A 17,570-nucleotide genomic window follows, 5' to 3' on the forward strand; every position below is an offset into this window, starting at 1 on the left:
CACACACATATATACACACACACACACACACACACACACATATACATATACACATATATATATACATATATATATATACACATATACATATACACATATACATATACACATATATACATACATATATACATATACATACATATATACACATACATACATATATACACATACATACATATATACACACACACATATATATATATATATATATATATATATATATATATATATATATATATATATATATATATATATATATATATATATATATATATATATATATATATATAGTCTCGGTCGTTGTGTCCTTGGGCAAGACACTTCACCCGTTGCCTACTGGTGGTGGTCAGAGGGCCCGGTGGCGCCAGTGTCCGGCAGCCTCGCCTCTGTCAGTGCGCCCCAGGGTGGCTGTGGCTACAATGTAGCTTGCCATCACCAGTGTGTGAATGGGTGGATGACTGGATATGTAAAGCGCTTTGGGGTCCTTAGGGAATAGTAAAGCGCTATATAAATACAGGCCATTTACCATATCTTATGGAGCTTGGTGGGTAGAAATATTTCATCTATGAAACGCTGAAGGTTCTTGGTTCAAGTATAGTGGTGCTAAATAAAAGAGAAAAGCAGCAGAGTGAACACAGTGGGTACACAACACTCAGAATGCACAACACAACTCAAAGCAGCATGCAGGAGTCATTACCTTATTGTTGCCCTTGCAGTACGGGATTCTGTGGCCATACTGCTTGCTGATGTCAAATCCGTGCTGCACCAGGAAATGCACTGACTGGTGCTCTATGATGTACTCCTCTGAACACAGAACGGTGAGGTTATACACCTGGACTAGGTACGGGTCTGCAGGCTGGGGGAAGAGAATGAGGATGCGTTTGATCACCTGTTGCATTTGTGAAGTCTGCAGTGGCAGTTTCTGTAATGTAATACACAAAGATCTAAAAGCGTTATTTAACTCTGTGTATCAACAGTCTAACTGGCACTGCTGTACCAGCATGTTACACTTATGAGTACTGTGTAATAACTGTTTTAATGTGCAGTACGTGACAACATTTAAGCTACTCTAAGTATAATTTTTGCACATTTTGATCCAGTTTCTTGTAGCATCCGATTCCCAACGAGGGGATGGAGCGGGACCGGGTTGCATGATATATAGCTTTGTATCTGTCCTCAGTGGATCTGAAATATTACAAGAGTCAGAGAAAATGACAAGCATCTGTTTCCCAAGGCTTCTTGCACAACCTACTAATACACTACTTCATCTCACAAAGACTTTTACCTACTCAGCCAGCAAGGACTTCCTGTTCCCAAATTTTCCACTAATACACTACTTCAGCTCACAACGACTTCTATTCACTCAGTCAGCAAGGATTTCCTGTTCCCAAATTTTCTGCAAACTCCCACATTACAAACTGTGCATCTAAAGTGATGAGAAACAGTAACAGTGACGATAAATGTGATTTTATTTTATTTGAAACCTCGTAGAAACCAAATTATTTTGACATGGAGAACTTGTACTTACCATGTTCAGTGCAACAAAGGACACTGTTTTAATAGCCACGACCAAAGCAGGCCAAAGCTCTTTAAAATTTTCATTCCGGACATCAGTGACAGGAACTACCAGTGAAAATGCCATGCTTGTCTCAAACTGCAAAGTTGCTGATGACTACCTGAAACATGAGCTACTTTAGCTCAGGAAGAGTTTTAATTAACACTATTAATTAAAACTTTGCACCAGAGCCAACTTTGGCTTTAGTTGGTGTTTTGTGTGGAACAACTTCATTTTGTCCTTCCATTTTCATCAAATACTTAAGCCCAAGTTTATATCTCATCATTTTTAAAGGCATTTCACCTATTTCCATTAATGACAGATCTTATGCTGGCTCTATATATCATCAACATTCAGATACTGCCAGGTATCTAAACACAAACACTTTTTCCAAAAGCTTTCTGAATTTGAGAGAAAATAGACAGAAAGGTTCTTCCTCGTTTCTAGATGGTCCCATCATCTCCAAACAGAGTAACATCAAACTCTTTTCCCTACTAACCATGCCATGCACATGAATGTTGAACAAAGCAGGACTAATGCTACTTCCTTGGGAAATAACATTCTGAATCTCCAGCTACTCAGAAGAAATTATTGATCCAATTAATGGTAAATGGCCTGTATTTGTATTAGAGATGGCACGATACCACTTTTTATGTCCGATACCGATATCATAAATTTGGATATCTGCCGATACCGATATGAATCCGATATAGTGTGTTTTTTAATCAATAAAACGTTTTTTTTAAATATCTTGCTGCATTTTGTATAAGTTTATACTCAAGTTTAAATAAATAACAACACTAAAGCTATTCTGTTATACCTGTATGTAAAAAATACACTGCGCCCAAAATATTTCATAGTTCAGCAACACTGATCAATCTAATAAACTTAAACCTACTCCATCCTCCCTATTCTGGTATTTTAAAGAGTACTTAGCAGAAATATTAAGCAACCTAACTAATAGGGTTGCAAACTCCCAGCAAAAAAAATAAATAGGGAACCACCCTCCACCCCATGATGCTTAATTGATGTAATCAAATTTAATTTGATGCAGGGGGAAAAATGCACAGAAATAAATTATTTTTCAAGAATAATTAAAAAGATTCAGCATCTTTCTTCAACAGAATTGCAGACTGCACAGATGGTATCTTCCCAAAGGAAAAAGTACTAGCTTACTAGGGTATATTACATTTAACAGTTACTATATACAGTAATGGACTTCTATATATTTTACATCAGATTAAAACTTTGGGTGTAAGAGTCAGATAATTATTTACTAAAAGCTAGACATTTTAAATGAGAATAAGAAAGAAAAGTATGTCTTTGTGCCCCCTTTTCCCTGTTCATGCCCTATCGGCCCCCCTGGCAAAACTTTGCTAGATCCGCCCCTGCACAGTTACCAGCCGTCAGCTACGTAGAAAAGGATCCTGGTCTAGAAAGTAATAGTAAATAAATTCTAACAACAGCTTATCAAGCTTAATAGTGCTGCTGTTGTTCAGCCGCTGGTTTCCTCTTTCTGGTGAGAAGTGGGCTAAAAACTAAGAAGAGAGACGGACTCACAACAGAAAAGCCGATCAGCTGATCATTAAGCTGATTGAAGTAGCAGCAGCAGAGAGAGAGAGAGAGAGGCAGTCCCTCCATGTATGTGTTGTTAAGCTTAACGTGGGAACGCTTTACAGACATTCAGAGATGAACTTACACACTTGTTTTACTTCTCTCTGGGAAAACTTCCTCGAAATGCTGGTTTGGTAGCGAGGCTACAAATACACACAGCCGCTCTATCACGTGATGCATACTGCAGCAACGGTTATGAGCCCAGTTACGCCGTGTAGCAAGTTTTGTGAGGTGCTTTTTTTGAGATTTAATGGATCGGATTACATTTTTTATTTCTCGCCGATATCCGATCCAGTAATTTGGGTCAGTATCGGACCGATACGTAATATCGGATCAGTCCATCTCTAATTTGTATAGCACTTTACTTAGTCCCTAAGGACCCCAAAGCGCGTTCAGTCATCCACCCATTCACACACTGGTGATAGCAAGCTTCCTTGTAGCCACAGCCGCCCTGGGGCGCACTTACAGAGGCAAGGCTGCCAGACACTGGCGCCACCGGGACTTCTGACCACCACCAGTAGGCAACGGGTGAAGTGTCTTGCCCAAGGACACAAGGACTGACTTTTTTGAACGGACCAAATCTGCCATTTAAAAGAGAAGAAGATGACACGGGAAAAAGCAGAAGCTTCAGCTAAGTCAGCGGTAGCCTCCAAGAGCTCCGCAGCCACTGACCACGAATATTCAATGGAGATTTCGACACCGTCAGCCAAAAGAAAAACTCCACCTACGCCCACCAAACCACCAACACCACCTAGCAAGGGAATTGTGTCCCAAAGTGTGAAAACCAACAACTCTATAATACAAGCAATTAACGAGCTAAAAAAAAAACAAAACAAGATTGATGACTTCGGTGTGCAGCTAAGTAACAACATTATAATGGTGGCTAACACTGTCAAGCTAGAGGAAATGAATGCAGCTGATATAAAAGACTGTAAAGCTAAACTATCTGGTTTGGAAAAAGGCATGTCTGCTTTCAACAAAGAAAACACGGAGCTGAAGGAGAGAATGTTGGAACTAGAGCAATACATGCGTCGCTGGAACTTAAATTCATCGCTGGAAAGAGAAAAACGACGAAGAAGAAAGTTATCGACATTGGGCTTCTTCACTTGGCAACGCTGTGGACACCCACCATCGCCTTGTGAAAAAAGAAGCGGGCAATCCTCGACAAATAATAGTTCAGTTCACCATGAGGCACTACAGAGACACTTTCTGGAAATCTGACCAAGAATTCCTGGGTGTGCAAGGAGCTAGGCCAGGGGTCGGCAACCCGCGGCTCTTTAGTCTTTATTTTGCGGCTCCGGGTGGTTATTTTTTTTTCATCGCTCAAAATAAGCGTCACACTCGCGGAAGCCGGTATGCTCGCCGAAACGGTATGCATTTATTGAGACTTTTGACCCCAGGTAGGCCAATTATGGATCTTCGGATCCACATTATGTCAGCAGCTATTCTCCACCGTGAACTATATTACAAACACCGCTCACGCCTCACAGATGACAGCTTACAGTCCTGCGTACAGATGAAAGTGTGATGAAAGAACGCACACAGCCGGCTGCAGCTTTTCAGCTCACAGCCCGACAACACAGCAGCAGAGAGAGCACAGACTTTAAGGCAGCGAGGCGTGATTGCAGGTGCCAGTCAGGTGCGTCCACCTCCCCTGCAACGCTGCTGCAGACCACGCTCCGCCACACACATTAACCAGGTAAAATACATATTTAGGCAGAATTTTGCAAATATCTATTTTTTTTAGCAGCATGTGCTTTTTTTCCCCAATTACTTTTTAAAAGTCAGGTCAAGGCTCCAAAAGCCCAAAGGCGATATAACAGTTTTTGTTTGCTACATGGATCATTTTAGTTCAGCTGGGTGTCTTTCCTTTTGTTATATTTCTTTAAGAGTTCAAAATGTGTTAATTACATAAATAAAATGTAATTTTCTCTGTAGCACTTCATGGATTTCATAAGCAACACACTTTAGTTGCTCTGTGGATTCTTTAAAAAAAAGCAGTTAAAAACTTTTCTGTTCAAACAAGCCTTTTGTTGATCTACATATTTTATATTCTTTACATTATTTACATTTGATCTTTTACATTGTGTATAATGTCTATTGATTGTATTGTTTATTTTAATATTTGTGTACAGCGCTTTTTGACTGCCTGTCTGTGAAAAGCGCTTGATAAATAAACTTTACTTACTTAAGTTGTTCACACAAAGCATAAAGGTAAAAAAAAACAATATATACAATATATATACTTCATTTTAGATTTCAAAAAGTATTTGCGGCTCCCAGTGTTTTCTTTTGCGTGGAAACCGGGTCCAAGTGGCTCTTTGGGTGTTAAAGGTTGCAGACCCCTGAGCTAGGCATCTAGCTCCTTGCACACCCAGGACGATTTCTCCAAACTAGACTGGGAGGAAAGAGCTGCAGTTTGGCCCAAAATGGAGCAAGCCAGAGCTGAAGGGAAGGACGTCTACTACCGAGGGCATCAGCGGAGTTCGGGTATTCCCTGGGTGACATTCCAGCTACTCACACATTACTCTATGAGTACAATATGTTTTGCTAACAATACTAAATAAGTTACTTTCTTCAACCAAACTTTAAGAATGCCAAAAGTTTTAAAAAGGCAGGCTCAATACTTACTGTTTATATTACCTATTTGGTACATGACTATAATGATTTTATTAGAGGTCGTTTGCACTTTGTGAATTCAATTTTAAGGGATTCAGTGTTCCCAGTTTTATAGAGTACTACTATTTGTATTTGTCACAGTACTAACAAATCAGCTGGGGTAGCCTTACTATTTTAAAACGTTCATAATAAAATTGATACTCACAGGAAAGGCAATCTGGACATTGGCTAATTTTTTTACGTGGATAATAGCTTTCTGATTTTATGTAATGCTTATGGTTACAACAATGTTGCTCAGAACAAACTTTTATTAACTGAAATAGCCAATCACCTAAAAGAACTATCTTACAAATACTCCACAAACAATCTTATATTAGGAGGAGATTTCAATATGGTTTATGACAAATGGCTTGATAGATCACCCTCTGAATTCCAATCCAATCATATAAGTTCATTTTTACACAACTTCTGTTTAGAGTTAAGCCTAATAGATCCTTGGAGATTAGCTAACCCACTTGTTCAGTCCGTTTCATGGTTCAAGCCTAATGGCTCTGCTAAATCTTGTATCGATTTCTGGCTAATCTCAGACAGAATAATGCAGAATAATGTAGATGTGGGTGTCTCAGCTGTGTCTTTTTACATTTTGTGTGGTTTGAATAAATAAAAGAATAGTTATATAATAAACACATAAATAAAAATACATTTTTTACATCAGTAGTTCATTTTGTACATAATTTTATATTGTTGTTGATAATAAATTAATTAAAGCAACAAAACAACCTGAAGAGCCACTTGGGAGCTGAAAGAGCTGGCTCTTTTTAGTGAGTTGAGCCGAAAGAGCCGGTTCTCTAAAAAGAGCCAGAATTCCCATCACTATTGCTTTGGCACCTGGTCAAACGAACAGTTATTTTTATAACTTCTGTTCTCTGAAGGAGAGGAATGAGCACATAAGTATGGGATATCACGCCCTCGCGTGTCCTGGCTGAAGAAACCTTTATTCACGCCTTTAAGGCAGATGACGTGTGATGACACGCGCACAGCCCCGCCTGCACACATAGCCGCTGTCATCACAGTCATCCCTCAGTTCGATAGCCCCTCTTCACTGAGCCAAACTGCTCAGTGAGGCCACCTTGTGTTGTACCTCGTTCCTCTCCTTCAGGGAACAGACATAACTATTATAGACATAACTATTTGTTCCCTTTCAGTCGATTCACTCGGTACAATACATGAGTATGGGATATATATGCAGCCCGACAGAGCAGCCACCGAACCGGAATCGGACCACCACCACCTTAGTGAGTGGTAGATCCAGCAGAAAGTACAGTATGAGCCACCGAAGGGGCTGTAACGTCCAACGGATAAAACCGCACAAAAGTGTGCGGTGATGCCCAACTAGCTGCCACACAAATATCAGCTACAGGCACCCCTTTAAAAAGACCCCATGAGGTTTCCATCCCCCTGGTGGAATGAGCTCTCACCCCGTGGGGCAAAGCATGACCTCTGGTGCCGTATGCCAGTGAGATAGCTTCCATAATCCAGTGGGACAGCCTCTGTTTAGACAGAGCTCTACCTCTATTTGGATTAGCGAAGCAGACAAACAGATGGTCACATAAATGCACATTCTGAGTGCACTCAATGTAGGTGCGTAGTACACGCACTGGACAAAGAGAATGCATCCTCCTCTGCTCCTCAGATGCAAAAGGAGGGGAGCAAAAGCTCAGCAAGTCAAACTCCATTGAGCTATAAGATGCAGGCATGAAAATAGGCAGCATTTGGACGCAATACGACCTTGTGGCCATGAGGAGACAACTGCGTGCAGGAGGGATGCACAGAGAGCAAGCAAGATGTAATGCAGTCTTATATGAAATAAATTTCATATCCACAGACTCAATGGGTTCAAACGGGTGGCTACAAAGGGCCTCCAGCACCAAAGACAAGTACCAAGCAGGGACACTCGACTTAAGCATGGGTCTCAGCCGGCGAACACCTTTCAGAAAACGTATGGCAAGGGGATGTGCACCTGGTGTCACCCCGTCAAAGTCAATATGACAAGCAGATATAGCTGCTAAAGAAACCTTAATTGTCGAAAATGAAAGGCCCTTATCCAGCAGCTCCTGCAGGAATGTCAAAACATCCACAATAGAGCACTAAAATGGGAGAGTGTGGCAGTCCTGGCACCAATGCTCAAAGGCTCGCCATTTGAAAGTGTACAAGCCTCTAGTAGATGAGGCCCTAGTGCTCTGAATTGTCGCTATCATACTAGGTGGCAAACCCTTAGCAATCAAGTTTAACCTCTCAGCAGGTAAGCATGAAGGTAAATGGTAAATGGTAAATGGCCTGTATTTGTATAGCGCTTTTACTAGTCCCGCCTAGGGACCCCAAAGCGCTTTTACACGTCCAGTCATCCACCCATTCACTCTCACATTCACACACTGGTGGAGGCAGCTACAGTTGTAGCCACAGCTGCCCTGGGGCAGACTGACAGAAGCGAGGCTGCCATATCGCGCCATCGGCCCTTCTGGCCAACACCAGTAGGCGGTAGGTGAAGTGTCTTGCCCAAGGACACAACGACCGAGACTGTCCGAGCCGGGGCTCGAACCGGCAACCTTCCGATTACAAGGTGAACTCCCAACTCTTGGTTGGGAGTTCACCTTGTTCATCAGCACCCGGAACTGTGGCAAGGTGCCACAGTTCCGGGTGCGGATGAACCACTTCTCCTCCTGCCTGAGAGAGGAGGTCCCTGTGGATAGGAAGCTGCCAAGGACTGGCTGCTAGCAGGCTGATTATCTCGGCATACCACAATCTTGTGGGCCACCAAGGGACCACTAGAATCAGAGAGAGAGACTGCCGATGCACTCTCTCTAGAACTGGACATATCATTTCCATTGGGAGAAATGCATACAGGAGCACGTCTGGCCATTGGTGCGCTAGCGCGTCCATGCCCAAGCGTGCATCGTGGTCGATTATGGAGAAGAACAGGGGGCAGTGAGTATTTACCCTGGAAGCTTACCCTGATTACCCTGAAAATCTGAGCCACTATTGAAGGGTGTGATTTACCCTGGAAGCTTACCCTGATTACCCTGAAAATCTGAGCCACTATTACTGGAGGACCCCCCCAAGAAAGAAGGTCCAGCCCCAGGTTCAGGTGGCCCTGGACATGGTTGGCTCATAGAGACAGAAAAAGAACACTGCACCATAACAGCAGAGAGCGAGACAGCTTCAACAGAGGAAGAGAGCGTGTTCCTCCCTGCCTGTTTATCTAAGACACCACTGTTGAATTGTCCATCCTGACTAAGACATACTAGCCCTGCAGGACTGGACGGAAATGTTTTAGAGCTAAGAACACTGCTAACAGCTCTAAGTGGTTGATGTGCAGCTCGCGCTGGGCTGCGGACTAGATCCCTCTCACTGATGCACTCTCGCACACACTCTAAGAAATAAAACATGGGCTTTTTAAAAATTAATTCATAGTTTTATGTTCAATATACTTAAAATTGTTAATCTTATGGGTGTAATTAATATTTTTAAATTTGATTTAATTAATTCTAAACTGTTTTAATGTTAAATAATATTGATATTTCCAATTTATTGAACACATTTAATTAAATCCAAAGAGCCCTTTCCACATCCTTTCTGAGCATGCGCAGAGAATGAAAAAAAAAATCTTTGCGCATATGCGTTGACCTTCTTCATCTACGCCACAGTGTGCTTTGGCCACGTGTCTGGAAAGAGGGATTAATCACGATTCATCCATTGGAGTTAAGGTAATTTCTTCTTATTTTTAATAGAATATAATTTAACTAGTACTTTGTGATAATATATGGCGTATATTTTTCCGGTAAATATGTGGGCCGTATGTGTTCTGTAGGTTGTAGCATTTTGCTAGCATTGGAAACATTCATTTGCATATTCGACGTTACTGCACATCTGAATATTGTCCCATCTGCGTTTAAAATTTAATTCGAACTCCGAATAGCACACTTATTTTATTGCACTATCAAGTTAGGAGAACGTTAGCCCGAACAAGAATTGGGATACATGTGCAGTGATTGTTGACGAGTCCATACTCGTCAGTTTCACTGAAGAGAACCGCGAACTGCGTAGTTTGCATATCTTCGCGCATCGAGTCTCAAAGAGACCTCTGAAGGTGACCCCCACTTGCCCCCAAAAATAAAATCAAGTATACTGGGTGGTTAGTGCTCCGTTTGTTTGCTACGGTGTCAAAGATATTGCACTTTTATTTAATAGGTCATTGAGAGTTGAAGAGCCCCCCTTCCCCCCAAGCAAAACGAAAACGGCCCAAAACAGGCCAAAACATGCCACAAAATGCTCTGCTTGGTTAGTGCTTGTTTGTGCTGTTAAAATTAACATTTGTGCTGCTACGGTTTTCCAGTTATTAATGTTTTACTTTTTTGCGATGACGTCACAGGCATCAAGCACGCTCCCCGTGCTTACGGGCGCGAGCGAGCGTCCGGGTGATGTAGACGTCGTAGGAAACGCTCGCTCGCACCCGAGCATTTTGTGGCATGTTTTGACCTATTTTGGGCCATTTTCGTGTTGCTTGGGGGGGGGGGGGGCGCTAGGTGTCTTTGACACCTAGCGATACAAACAATGATTTTACCAGCAAAAACCGACACAAACGGAGCACTAACAACCCAGTATACTTGATTTTATTTTTGGGGGCAAGTGGGTCACGTTCACAGACTGGGCTGCTCCGGTATATAATGGTAAACGTGCTCACAGGAACAGATTTATGAAATGAGTAATAGAAATTTTGGAGCATTTGAAATTTAACTTGTATTATTAATACATTTTAAAAGAAAAAGGATTGTTCTTAAGTTTAGACCATCTCTGTGCTACCCCTTTGCATGTGTCTCACTGTACACGATTTTGAGAAAACAGGACGTTGCTAACATGATACACGTCAGAGTTTCCTTTTACAACTAAAGTGCAAAATTTGTGCATTTTGTGATTTTCGTACTGCATGGGTGAGGCACTCTTTTGCAGCCACCTGATTCTGCCGGTCCATCTATAAATGTTTTGGGTGGCATGTTGGAATAACTTTTCTGTCGATTTAAAAATCTTTTTTTTTCTTTTTTTTTGTAATTGTAATTGATTTTGCACATTCCCATCTGAGTAATCGATTCCCCCCCCCCCCCTTTTTTTTTCTTTAAATCAAACCAAACAGCACCAGAACTTTTTGTCTGGGATTAGATCAGGTTTGGTCTGGATTTAGTCCTGTTTTGTGCTGAACTATTTAAAAATTTTACTTTTGAACTTTGTAGATCAATGCGGAGTTCACCCGAATCACCACAGTTCCACTGCTGTCCACATTCATGAGCAGTCTTGACCAGTACTCTGACCAGTTGATGAAGATTCTATGAAAAAAAGGAGGGGAAACAGCGCGGCGGATCACAGCAGCGTTGTCTGCAATTTCACAGGTATTCTGTCTTGTTAAAATGTTCTGTAACTAATAGATTAGTTGCAGGTTGATCTCAGGTCTGGTTATTAACCTGTATTTTTAACTTTCTTGGGTCATTTTATGCTTGTTCTCTCCTGCGTTATACGTCTCATCTCGCTTTTGGCTTATATTCTGGATTTGGTCCTGACACAAAGCAGAACTAAGTAACTCATGCACCTAGAGGCCATAAGTGCCGCTGCTGGCATTGTAGCTTTTTTCTTTTCTTTTTTTGTTACTCATTAATTGTCCAAAAGAATAATTAGCTACACTGAGAAAAGACAAAGGCAGAGGACATTTCACATTTTGCCACAACTCAGTGACACAATAGATTATTTTTTTTCACTCAAACTTGGTATAAATACGGCAAATGTGGTGGTAGCCCGCATACCTCATATTAACGTGACAGTGTGTAGTTTTTGTCATTAATTTTTGGAAATATCTATCAAAATGTTTTTGATTCCTTTGAACAACACTCCTATGCAACAACACTTTTCTTCCTTCTTTCGGGTGGTACACCACGCTAAAGCTGCATTTTCCGCGACCCAATGTATCGCAATCAGTGTAATTGGACTCATAACTTATAATCTTTATGGGAATGAATTGGTAAGCTTCTCATTCTCTAACACAAAATACTACTTGCTTGCAAAAAGCATGTTTAAAATTACTTAGAAACAATTATGAATTGGTTAAACAATAAAAATTGACTTGAGTTCTGTGGGGGTCTCTAAAAACTTCAAAAAAGTAATTGCGCTGCATGTGTTGTTTTGTTTAGAGTTCCTGAATCGAAGTGAAGTGTGAATGCATCCTTAAAGCTGTGATTATATACCTGAATGAGAACCCTGAAAATCTCATCAAAGAGTACATGGTAAGTTTATTTTTAAAAGGATATTCCACCCCTCAGTAAAATTTTGACTGTCATAATTCCCAGAGTTCTGTAAGTTGAAAAATGTATTTTCTAAACAAGCCCAGGCATTCTCCTGTTCTGGCAGCAATCAGTTTTCTTTAAATTAGCTTACAACAATAAAGTGCATGGGAAATACTAGGATTTTGTTTCCATTCACTTAATTGTTTTATGCGAAACTAAAGAAAATAACCCTAGTCAGCAGAATATTGATAATATTATTAATGCATACTCCTTCTGCTCTCTGTCCATGTTTCATGTATCTTCTTGTTGGTCTTTATTTGGTGATAGTCTTAAATCCACATTTTTCTTTGGTCTGTTCTCCTCAGTCTCATTCAGGGATATGTGTAATTAGGGTAGTGTGGACCATTTTAACTAAAATGGAGTGAATAGATAGATGATGCGATGACCAAAATACAACGGATTTAAAATATTTCTGTCCTTTTTAGGATTTCAACGTGATGGAAGCTGAAGAGCTCGAGAGGATGGATTTGGGTGTTTATAAAATAATCCATGAAGGAGCACAGCCTGATGACTCCCTTGAAGATGTTGGCATCATTATCGAGAGATGCACAGTCTTGCCGGATCTTCTCGATGTGGCAAGCAGGTGTGCACTTTTGTTTGGGCTAATTTACTGCCTCAATCTGAGTTACCCAAAGCCACTTCGCTACACATTTGAGTTCTTCCAGAAGGTGCTCATGGGACTGGAAGACAAAAAAACTGTCTAACAAAATACAAGTGCTGAAGAACAAACTCTGCCAAAAGGAGACGCAATGACTCTTCTAGATCGAAATGTCCCCCAAAATAAGTGCTCCGTTTTACTGTTTAAAAGTTTATAAATATATACATGTTGATCTTTGTTTATAAATATTTTGTCATAGCTTTTAATATTTAAGAGATTTACTGAATGCCATTTTTCTTTTGATTGTGGAAAAGAAAACATAATTGAGAAACTGAGTTTTTTTGAACTGGGGACAAAATTACCCAGATGGATATATTTTCTTGTTTCACAACATTTTCTTCAGTTTGAGTTGCTGTGGTAATTCTGCAGACTGTAGCCATTGCAGACCTACAACTGTAGATCCTGAAATCATTCTGTCAGGTTTGACATCCTACTCCTCACTACAATGTCACTTAGTTGAAACTGGAAAGTTGTTTCAGATGTTTACATTTTATTTTACACACTTCATTTAATGTTGCATTATGCAGTGTTGTTTCCCTGTTTAAGCTTTGCCTCATTGAAGGCTTTTGTTTAAGTTGTTAAAGCAACACAATTTCTTTTGTATTTACACTTCATATTAGTTCTCGTGTACCAGGTTTCCATTGTAGGTCAAGGATCTTGAGTGTTATAAATGTTAAAGTGTATGTGCAAACAAATGTGAAAAGGTTCTAAGGCTGTCACCTGTACTCAAGTTAAGTACTGGATTTTTGGTCTTAGCATGTAATTAAGAATATTTTGACATTTGCTATATGCATTTCTTTTATTGTAAAATTTATTACATAATAGAAAACTTATAATTCTGAATCTGATTTTTGGAACTGGGGACTAAATCGTCCAGATTTACCTTTTTGTGTCACTTAAGTATTTTCTGTAATTGCATTATACAGTGATTTTTAAGTTGCTGTGGTAAATCTGCAGATCTGACTATAATCACAAGTTGTATTGAATTTGACATCTTATGGCACACTACAATGTCACTTTGTTGAAACTCGAAAGTTGTTTCCAATGTTTAGATTTTGGTCATGCACTTTAAGCATTTAATATTGCCTTATGCGGTGTTGTTCCCTGTAGAAGCTTTGCCTTGTTAAGGCTTACCGTAAATAAAGTTGTTGATGCAGCACCCTTTTTTTTGCATTTACACTTTATGTAAGCTTTGGTGTAAGAGTTTTCTATTGAAGTGCAAGGATCTTGAATGTTATAAATGGTAACGTGTGAGCAAGTGTAAAAAGGTTCTTGAGTTGTCACCTGTACTCTGTAGTTAAGTGTTAGACCTTTGCTGAAGACCTCTGAAAGGTCCAAACACCTAATTACAATGTATAGATGACAACTCAGGAACCTTTCTAGACTTGTTTTGTTGATACCTAAACATTTAGCATATAGATGAAACTATTCATTAAATCATAATTAATCAAATTAATTAGGTCCAAAACACAATCTAAATGGTGCCATTAAATTCAAATTAATATTGTCAATTGAACCTAAAGCAATACAGTTAATAAAATGAATAAAGTGTTTAAATTCTAATTAATGGTGTTAAATAGTAACAATGAAAGGAAAGCTGTTGCTTTTATAGGACAATTTCACTTCTGATATACATCACCATTGAAATTGCAGATAACAACCATATTGATTTATGTTTAATTGACCAGGTTTTGTGGAAAAGATTGCCTTAACTTTGTCAATTAAATCCAACGTTTTATTTCTTAGAGTGCAGCGCTCCCCACCTTCTTAGGGAAGCATCTGTGGACACCACCTTACAAAAAAACACCATCAAACAGATGGTCACATAAATGCACATTCTGAGTGCACTCAATGTAGGTGCGTAGTACACGCAATGGACAAAGAGAATGCATCCTCCTCTGCTCCTCAGATGCAAAAGGAGGGGAGCAAAAGCTCAGCAAGTCAAACTCCATTGAGCTATAAGATGCAGGCATGAAAATAGGCAGCATTTGGACGCAATACAACCTTGTGGCCATGAGGAGAGAACTGTTGAATTGTCCGTCCTGACTAAGACATGCTAGCCCTCCAGGACTGGACGGAAATGTTTTAGAGCTAAGAACACTGCTAACAGCTCTAAGTGGTTGATGTGCAGCTCGTGCTGGGCTGCAGACCAGATCCCTCTCACTGATGCACTCTCGCACAGCGCTCCCCACCTTCTTAGGGAAGCATCTGTGGACCACAAGATACAAATATGGAAGCAAGATGTATAATCGCTCAGTTTGGGGAAATTGTGGGTAGCCTGCAAGGGCCTCAACTTCTCCATTCCCACAAAGTGCAACAAATGGGCACAGCTGATCTTCAACAGTGGAACATCGGCCAGTTACTTCCAACTTTAACGCAGCTTGTAGTCTTGGAGAGCAGCACGCCAAAACTGCATGCACAACTTCTGCTAACAGTGGAAACGGATTAAGCAATCCATGCAAACAGATTCATAAACCGAAAGAATATTATTTTACAGGATTAATTATATCAGCCGCTGGCTGATCACAAACCCTGAGGGTGTATACAAGAAGCAGAGGGAATATCCCGTTTAAGTTTAGATAGTATTTGTAAAGATATTGACCATATCCTTTTCTGAAAGTGTGGATATAATGGATGGGGTAAGGTACTGACATGCTACAACTTTATAGTTGTTAAATTCTGGGTACAAGTATACATACCCATCTTGTACATGTTTTTTATTATTATTATTATCATCCTCATCATCCTACCCAATTATGTTTCTTTTAATCAGAGTATGCTGTTTTAATGACTTTACAATATAATTTACATTGTGTTCCTTACATTTATCCCTAATTGTATGTTATATTAATCCTATATTTCCGTTTTAAAATTTCTAATGTTTGCCTTGTTTTCTTCACTGTCTGGTCTGCCTCTGTCTCACCTGTATGGATGCATTTACACCCAACAAAGGATGTTTTAATTCACCATTATTCCAGTGAAACACGAGTCTCCCATCTTCCTGCTACCGGTCTCGAGTTTTTGTTCACCAAAGCACACACCAACTTCATACGGACAGATCACTGCCCTTTTGCCGCCTTGTCTGACCGTGTTTGTGGCTTTGGTTCACTTCACCTCACTCTTCCCCATTCTTGTCATTAAATCAGGCCGTTCTGCAACCATGACGGCCATTCACTCTATGGCTTTATTCATGGTGTATTTTACCCCTTCCCCAAAGGCCGTTCTCGTTTCCAACATTATATTTGCAGTGTTCGTCTATCTATCAATATCTGCGGAGTATGGTTTTGTACCGAGCATCCTATTTTCTAAAGCACAGCATGTAAAGGGTAGCTCGGTTAGCAGGATGCTAGCATGTAGCGCTTAGTGAGACACGCCTCAGACAAGTTGAGCAAAGACCCCGTCTGTGTACTTTATACATGAGCAACGGATTTAAATAAAATGAACGTTTCAAAAGACAAACTTGAAGATAAAAAACAATACACTTACCGGAGAACCGCCAGGGTTTGCCGCTGCCATCTTGCTGCTCCTAAATTCAAAACTGCCTCTGCAGACAGGCAGGGGAGGCGTGGAAATTGTCTTTGAGTTAGTCAAACGTTTTCCTTAGTTCGAGTAGATGATAAAATAAAATAAAAATAAATGGGATTTTAAGTAGGACTAGGCGTTCTGTAATGATCTCTATTTAGGAGAAAAACTTGATTACTCACCTTTAAACAGCTCTCTTTTAGGAGACACACTGCTGGCTAACGGTGTCATGTGATCAAGCAGCGTAATTTAATTGGCTGAGAGCCACTCGACTCGATCTAGTGCTGATTGCTCTGGCTTGGGTCAAAAGTTCATCAATTTTGCAGTTGAATTTTTGCAGGTGAATTTTTTGCAGGTGAATTTTTGATGGTGAATTTTTTGCAGGTGAATTTTTGCAGGTGAATTTTTTGCAGGTGAATTTTTGATGGTGAATTTTTTGCAGGTGAATATTTGATGGTGAATTTTTTGCAGGTGAATTTTTGCAGGTAAATTTTTTTGCAGGGAAATTTGGAGGATAAAAATTCAGTGTTATAAATTCAATGTCTAAAAATAGTTGTTATATATAATATATACAGAATAAATAATTCTGATGATACTATATTTCTTCCATAATCAAGTCCTTGATCCTGCCAGCAGCACAAGGTGGCAGCAGTGAGATTTCAAAATGTAATAGACCTTTTTCTTTCTTTGCCCTGTGACTTTCGCATACACCCACAAACACGTACATTTTTAATTCCAATTTAATTCCATTTTTAATTCATTCGTTCTAAATTAATTTCAAACCTGAACCAGTATGAGGTACTTTAGTTATTTCATTTTCCTCTGTTTATATGTTCCTTTAACAGTGCCATATACAGCATATTCATGATAAATACACATGACAAACGCGCTCCCTCTACTCCTTCTAAATATCCGGCCTTGTAATGAACATGTATAATATAAAACTGAGGCTTTAAATTCAAGCTCTTGTAAGAGTTTACTGCTAAGTAAACTCTTACAAGTTTCAATTGTACTTTAAAATTATGCAGTGGATCTACTTTGCAAACAAAATGTTGTTAATTCATTTGCATTAAGAAACTGTTGTTCTTCTGAAAAAGCGTCAAATCAGAGATGTTTTAAATGTGACGGTAATTTTAGTTGCAAATGCTAAAATGGAAATCAAGCCACTGACAAGCATATACCGGAATATATTTATGTTCGATTTTTAATCCACATG

At 39.8% G+C, this 17,570-nt stretch overlaps 1 protein-coding gene and 1 pseudogene across 2 annotated transcripts; one reads left to right on the forward strand and one right to left on the reverse strand.

Moving 5' to 3' along the window:
- Positions 1-293: 293 nt before the first annotated feature.
- LOC146509269 (uncharacterized) lies at positions 294-16,886 on the reverse strand. The gene is made up of 4 exons (XM_085175377.1): positions 16,537-16,886; positions 16,319-16,431; positions 698-856; positions 294-603 (listed from the first exon to the last, which is right to left on the reverse strand). The coding sequence occupies exons 1-4, from the start codon at positions 16,583-16,585 to the stop codon at positions 589-591; spliced, it is 336 nt and encodes a 111-aa protein (XP_085031503.1). The 5' UTR covers positions 16,586-16,886; the 3' UTR covers positions 294-588.
- On the forward strand, positions 5,599-12,997 carry LOC146509270 (uncharacterized; annotated as a pseudogene). The gene is made up of 4 exons (XR_014876534.1): positions 5,599-5,670; positions 11,074-11,229; positions 12,022-12,114; positions 12,600-12,997. The product of XR_014876534.1 is annotated as an uncharacterized LOC146509270 (transcript).
- Positions 16,887-17,570: the final 684 nt, after the last annotated feature.

The sequence above is a fragment of the Neolamprologus multifasciatus genome, chromosome 10 (assembly GCF_963576455.1).
Source record: "Neolamprologus multifasciatus chromosome 10, fNeoMul1.2, whole genome shotgun sequence".
NCBI classification, from domain to species: domain Eukaryota; kingdom Metazoa; phylum Chordata; class Actinopteri; order Cichliformes; family Cichlidae; genus Neolamprologus; species Neolamprologus multifasciatus.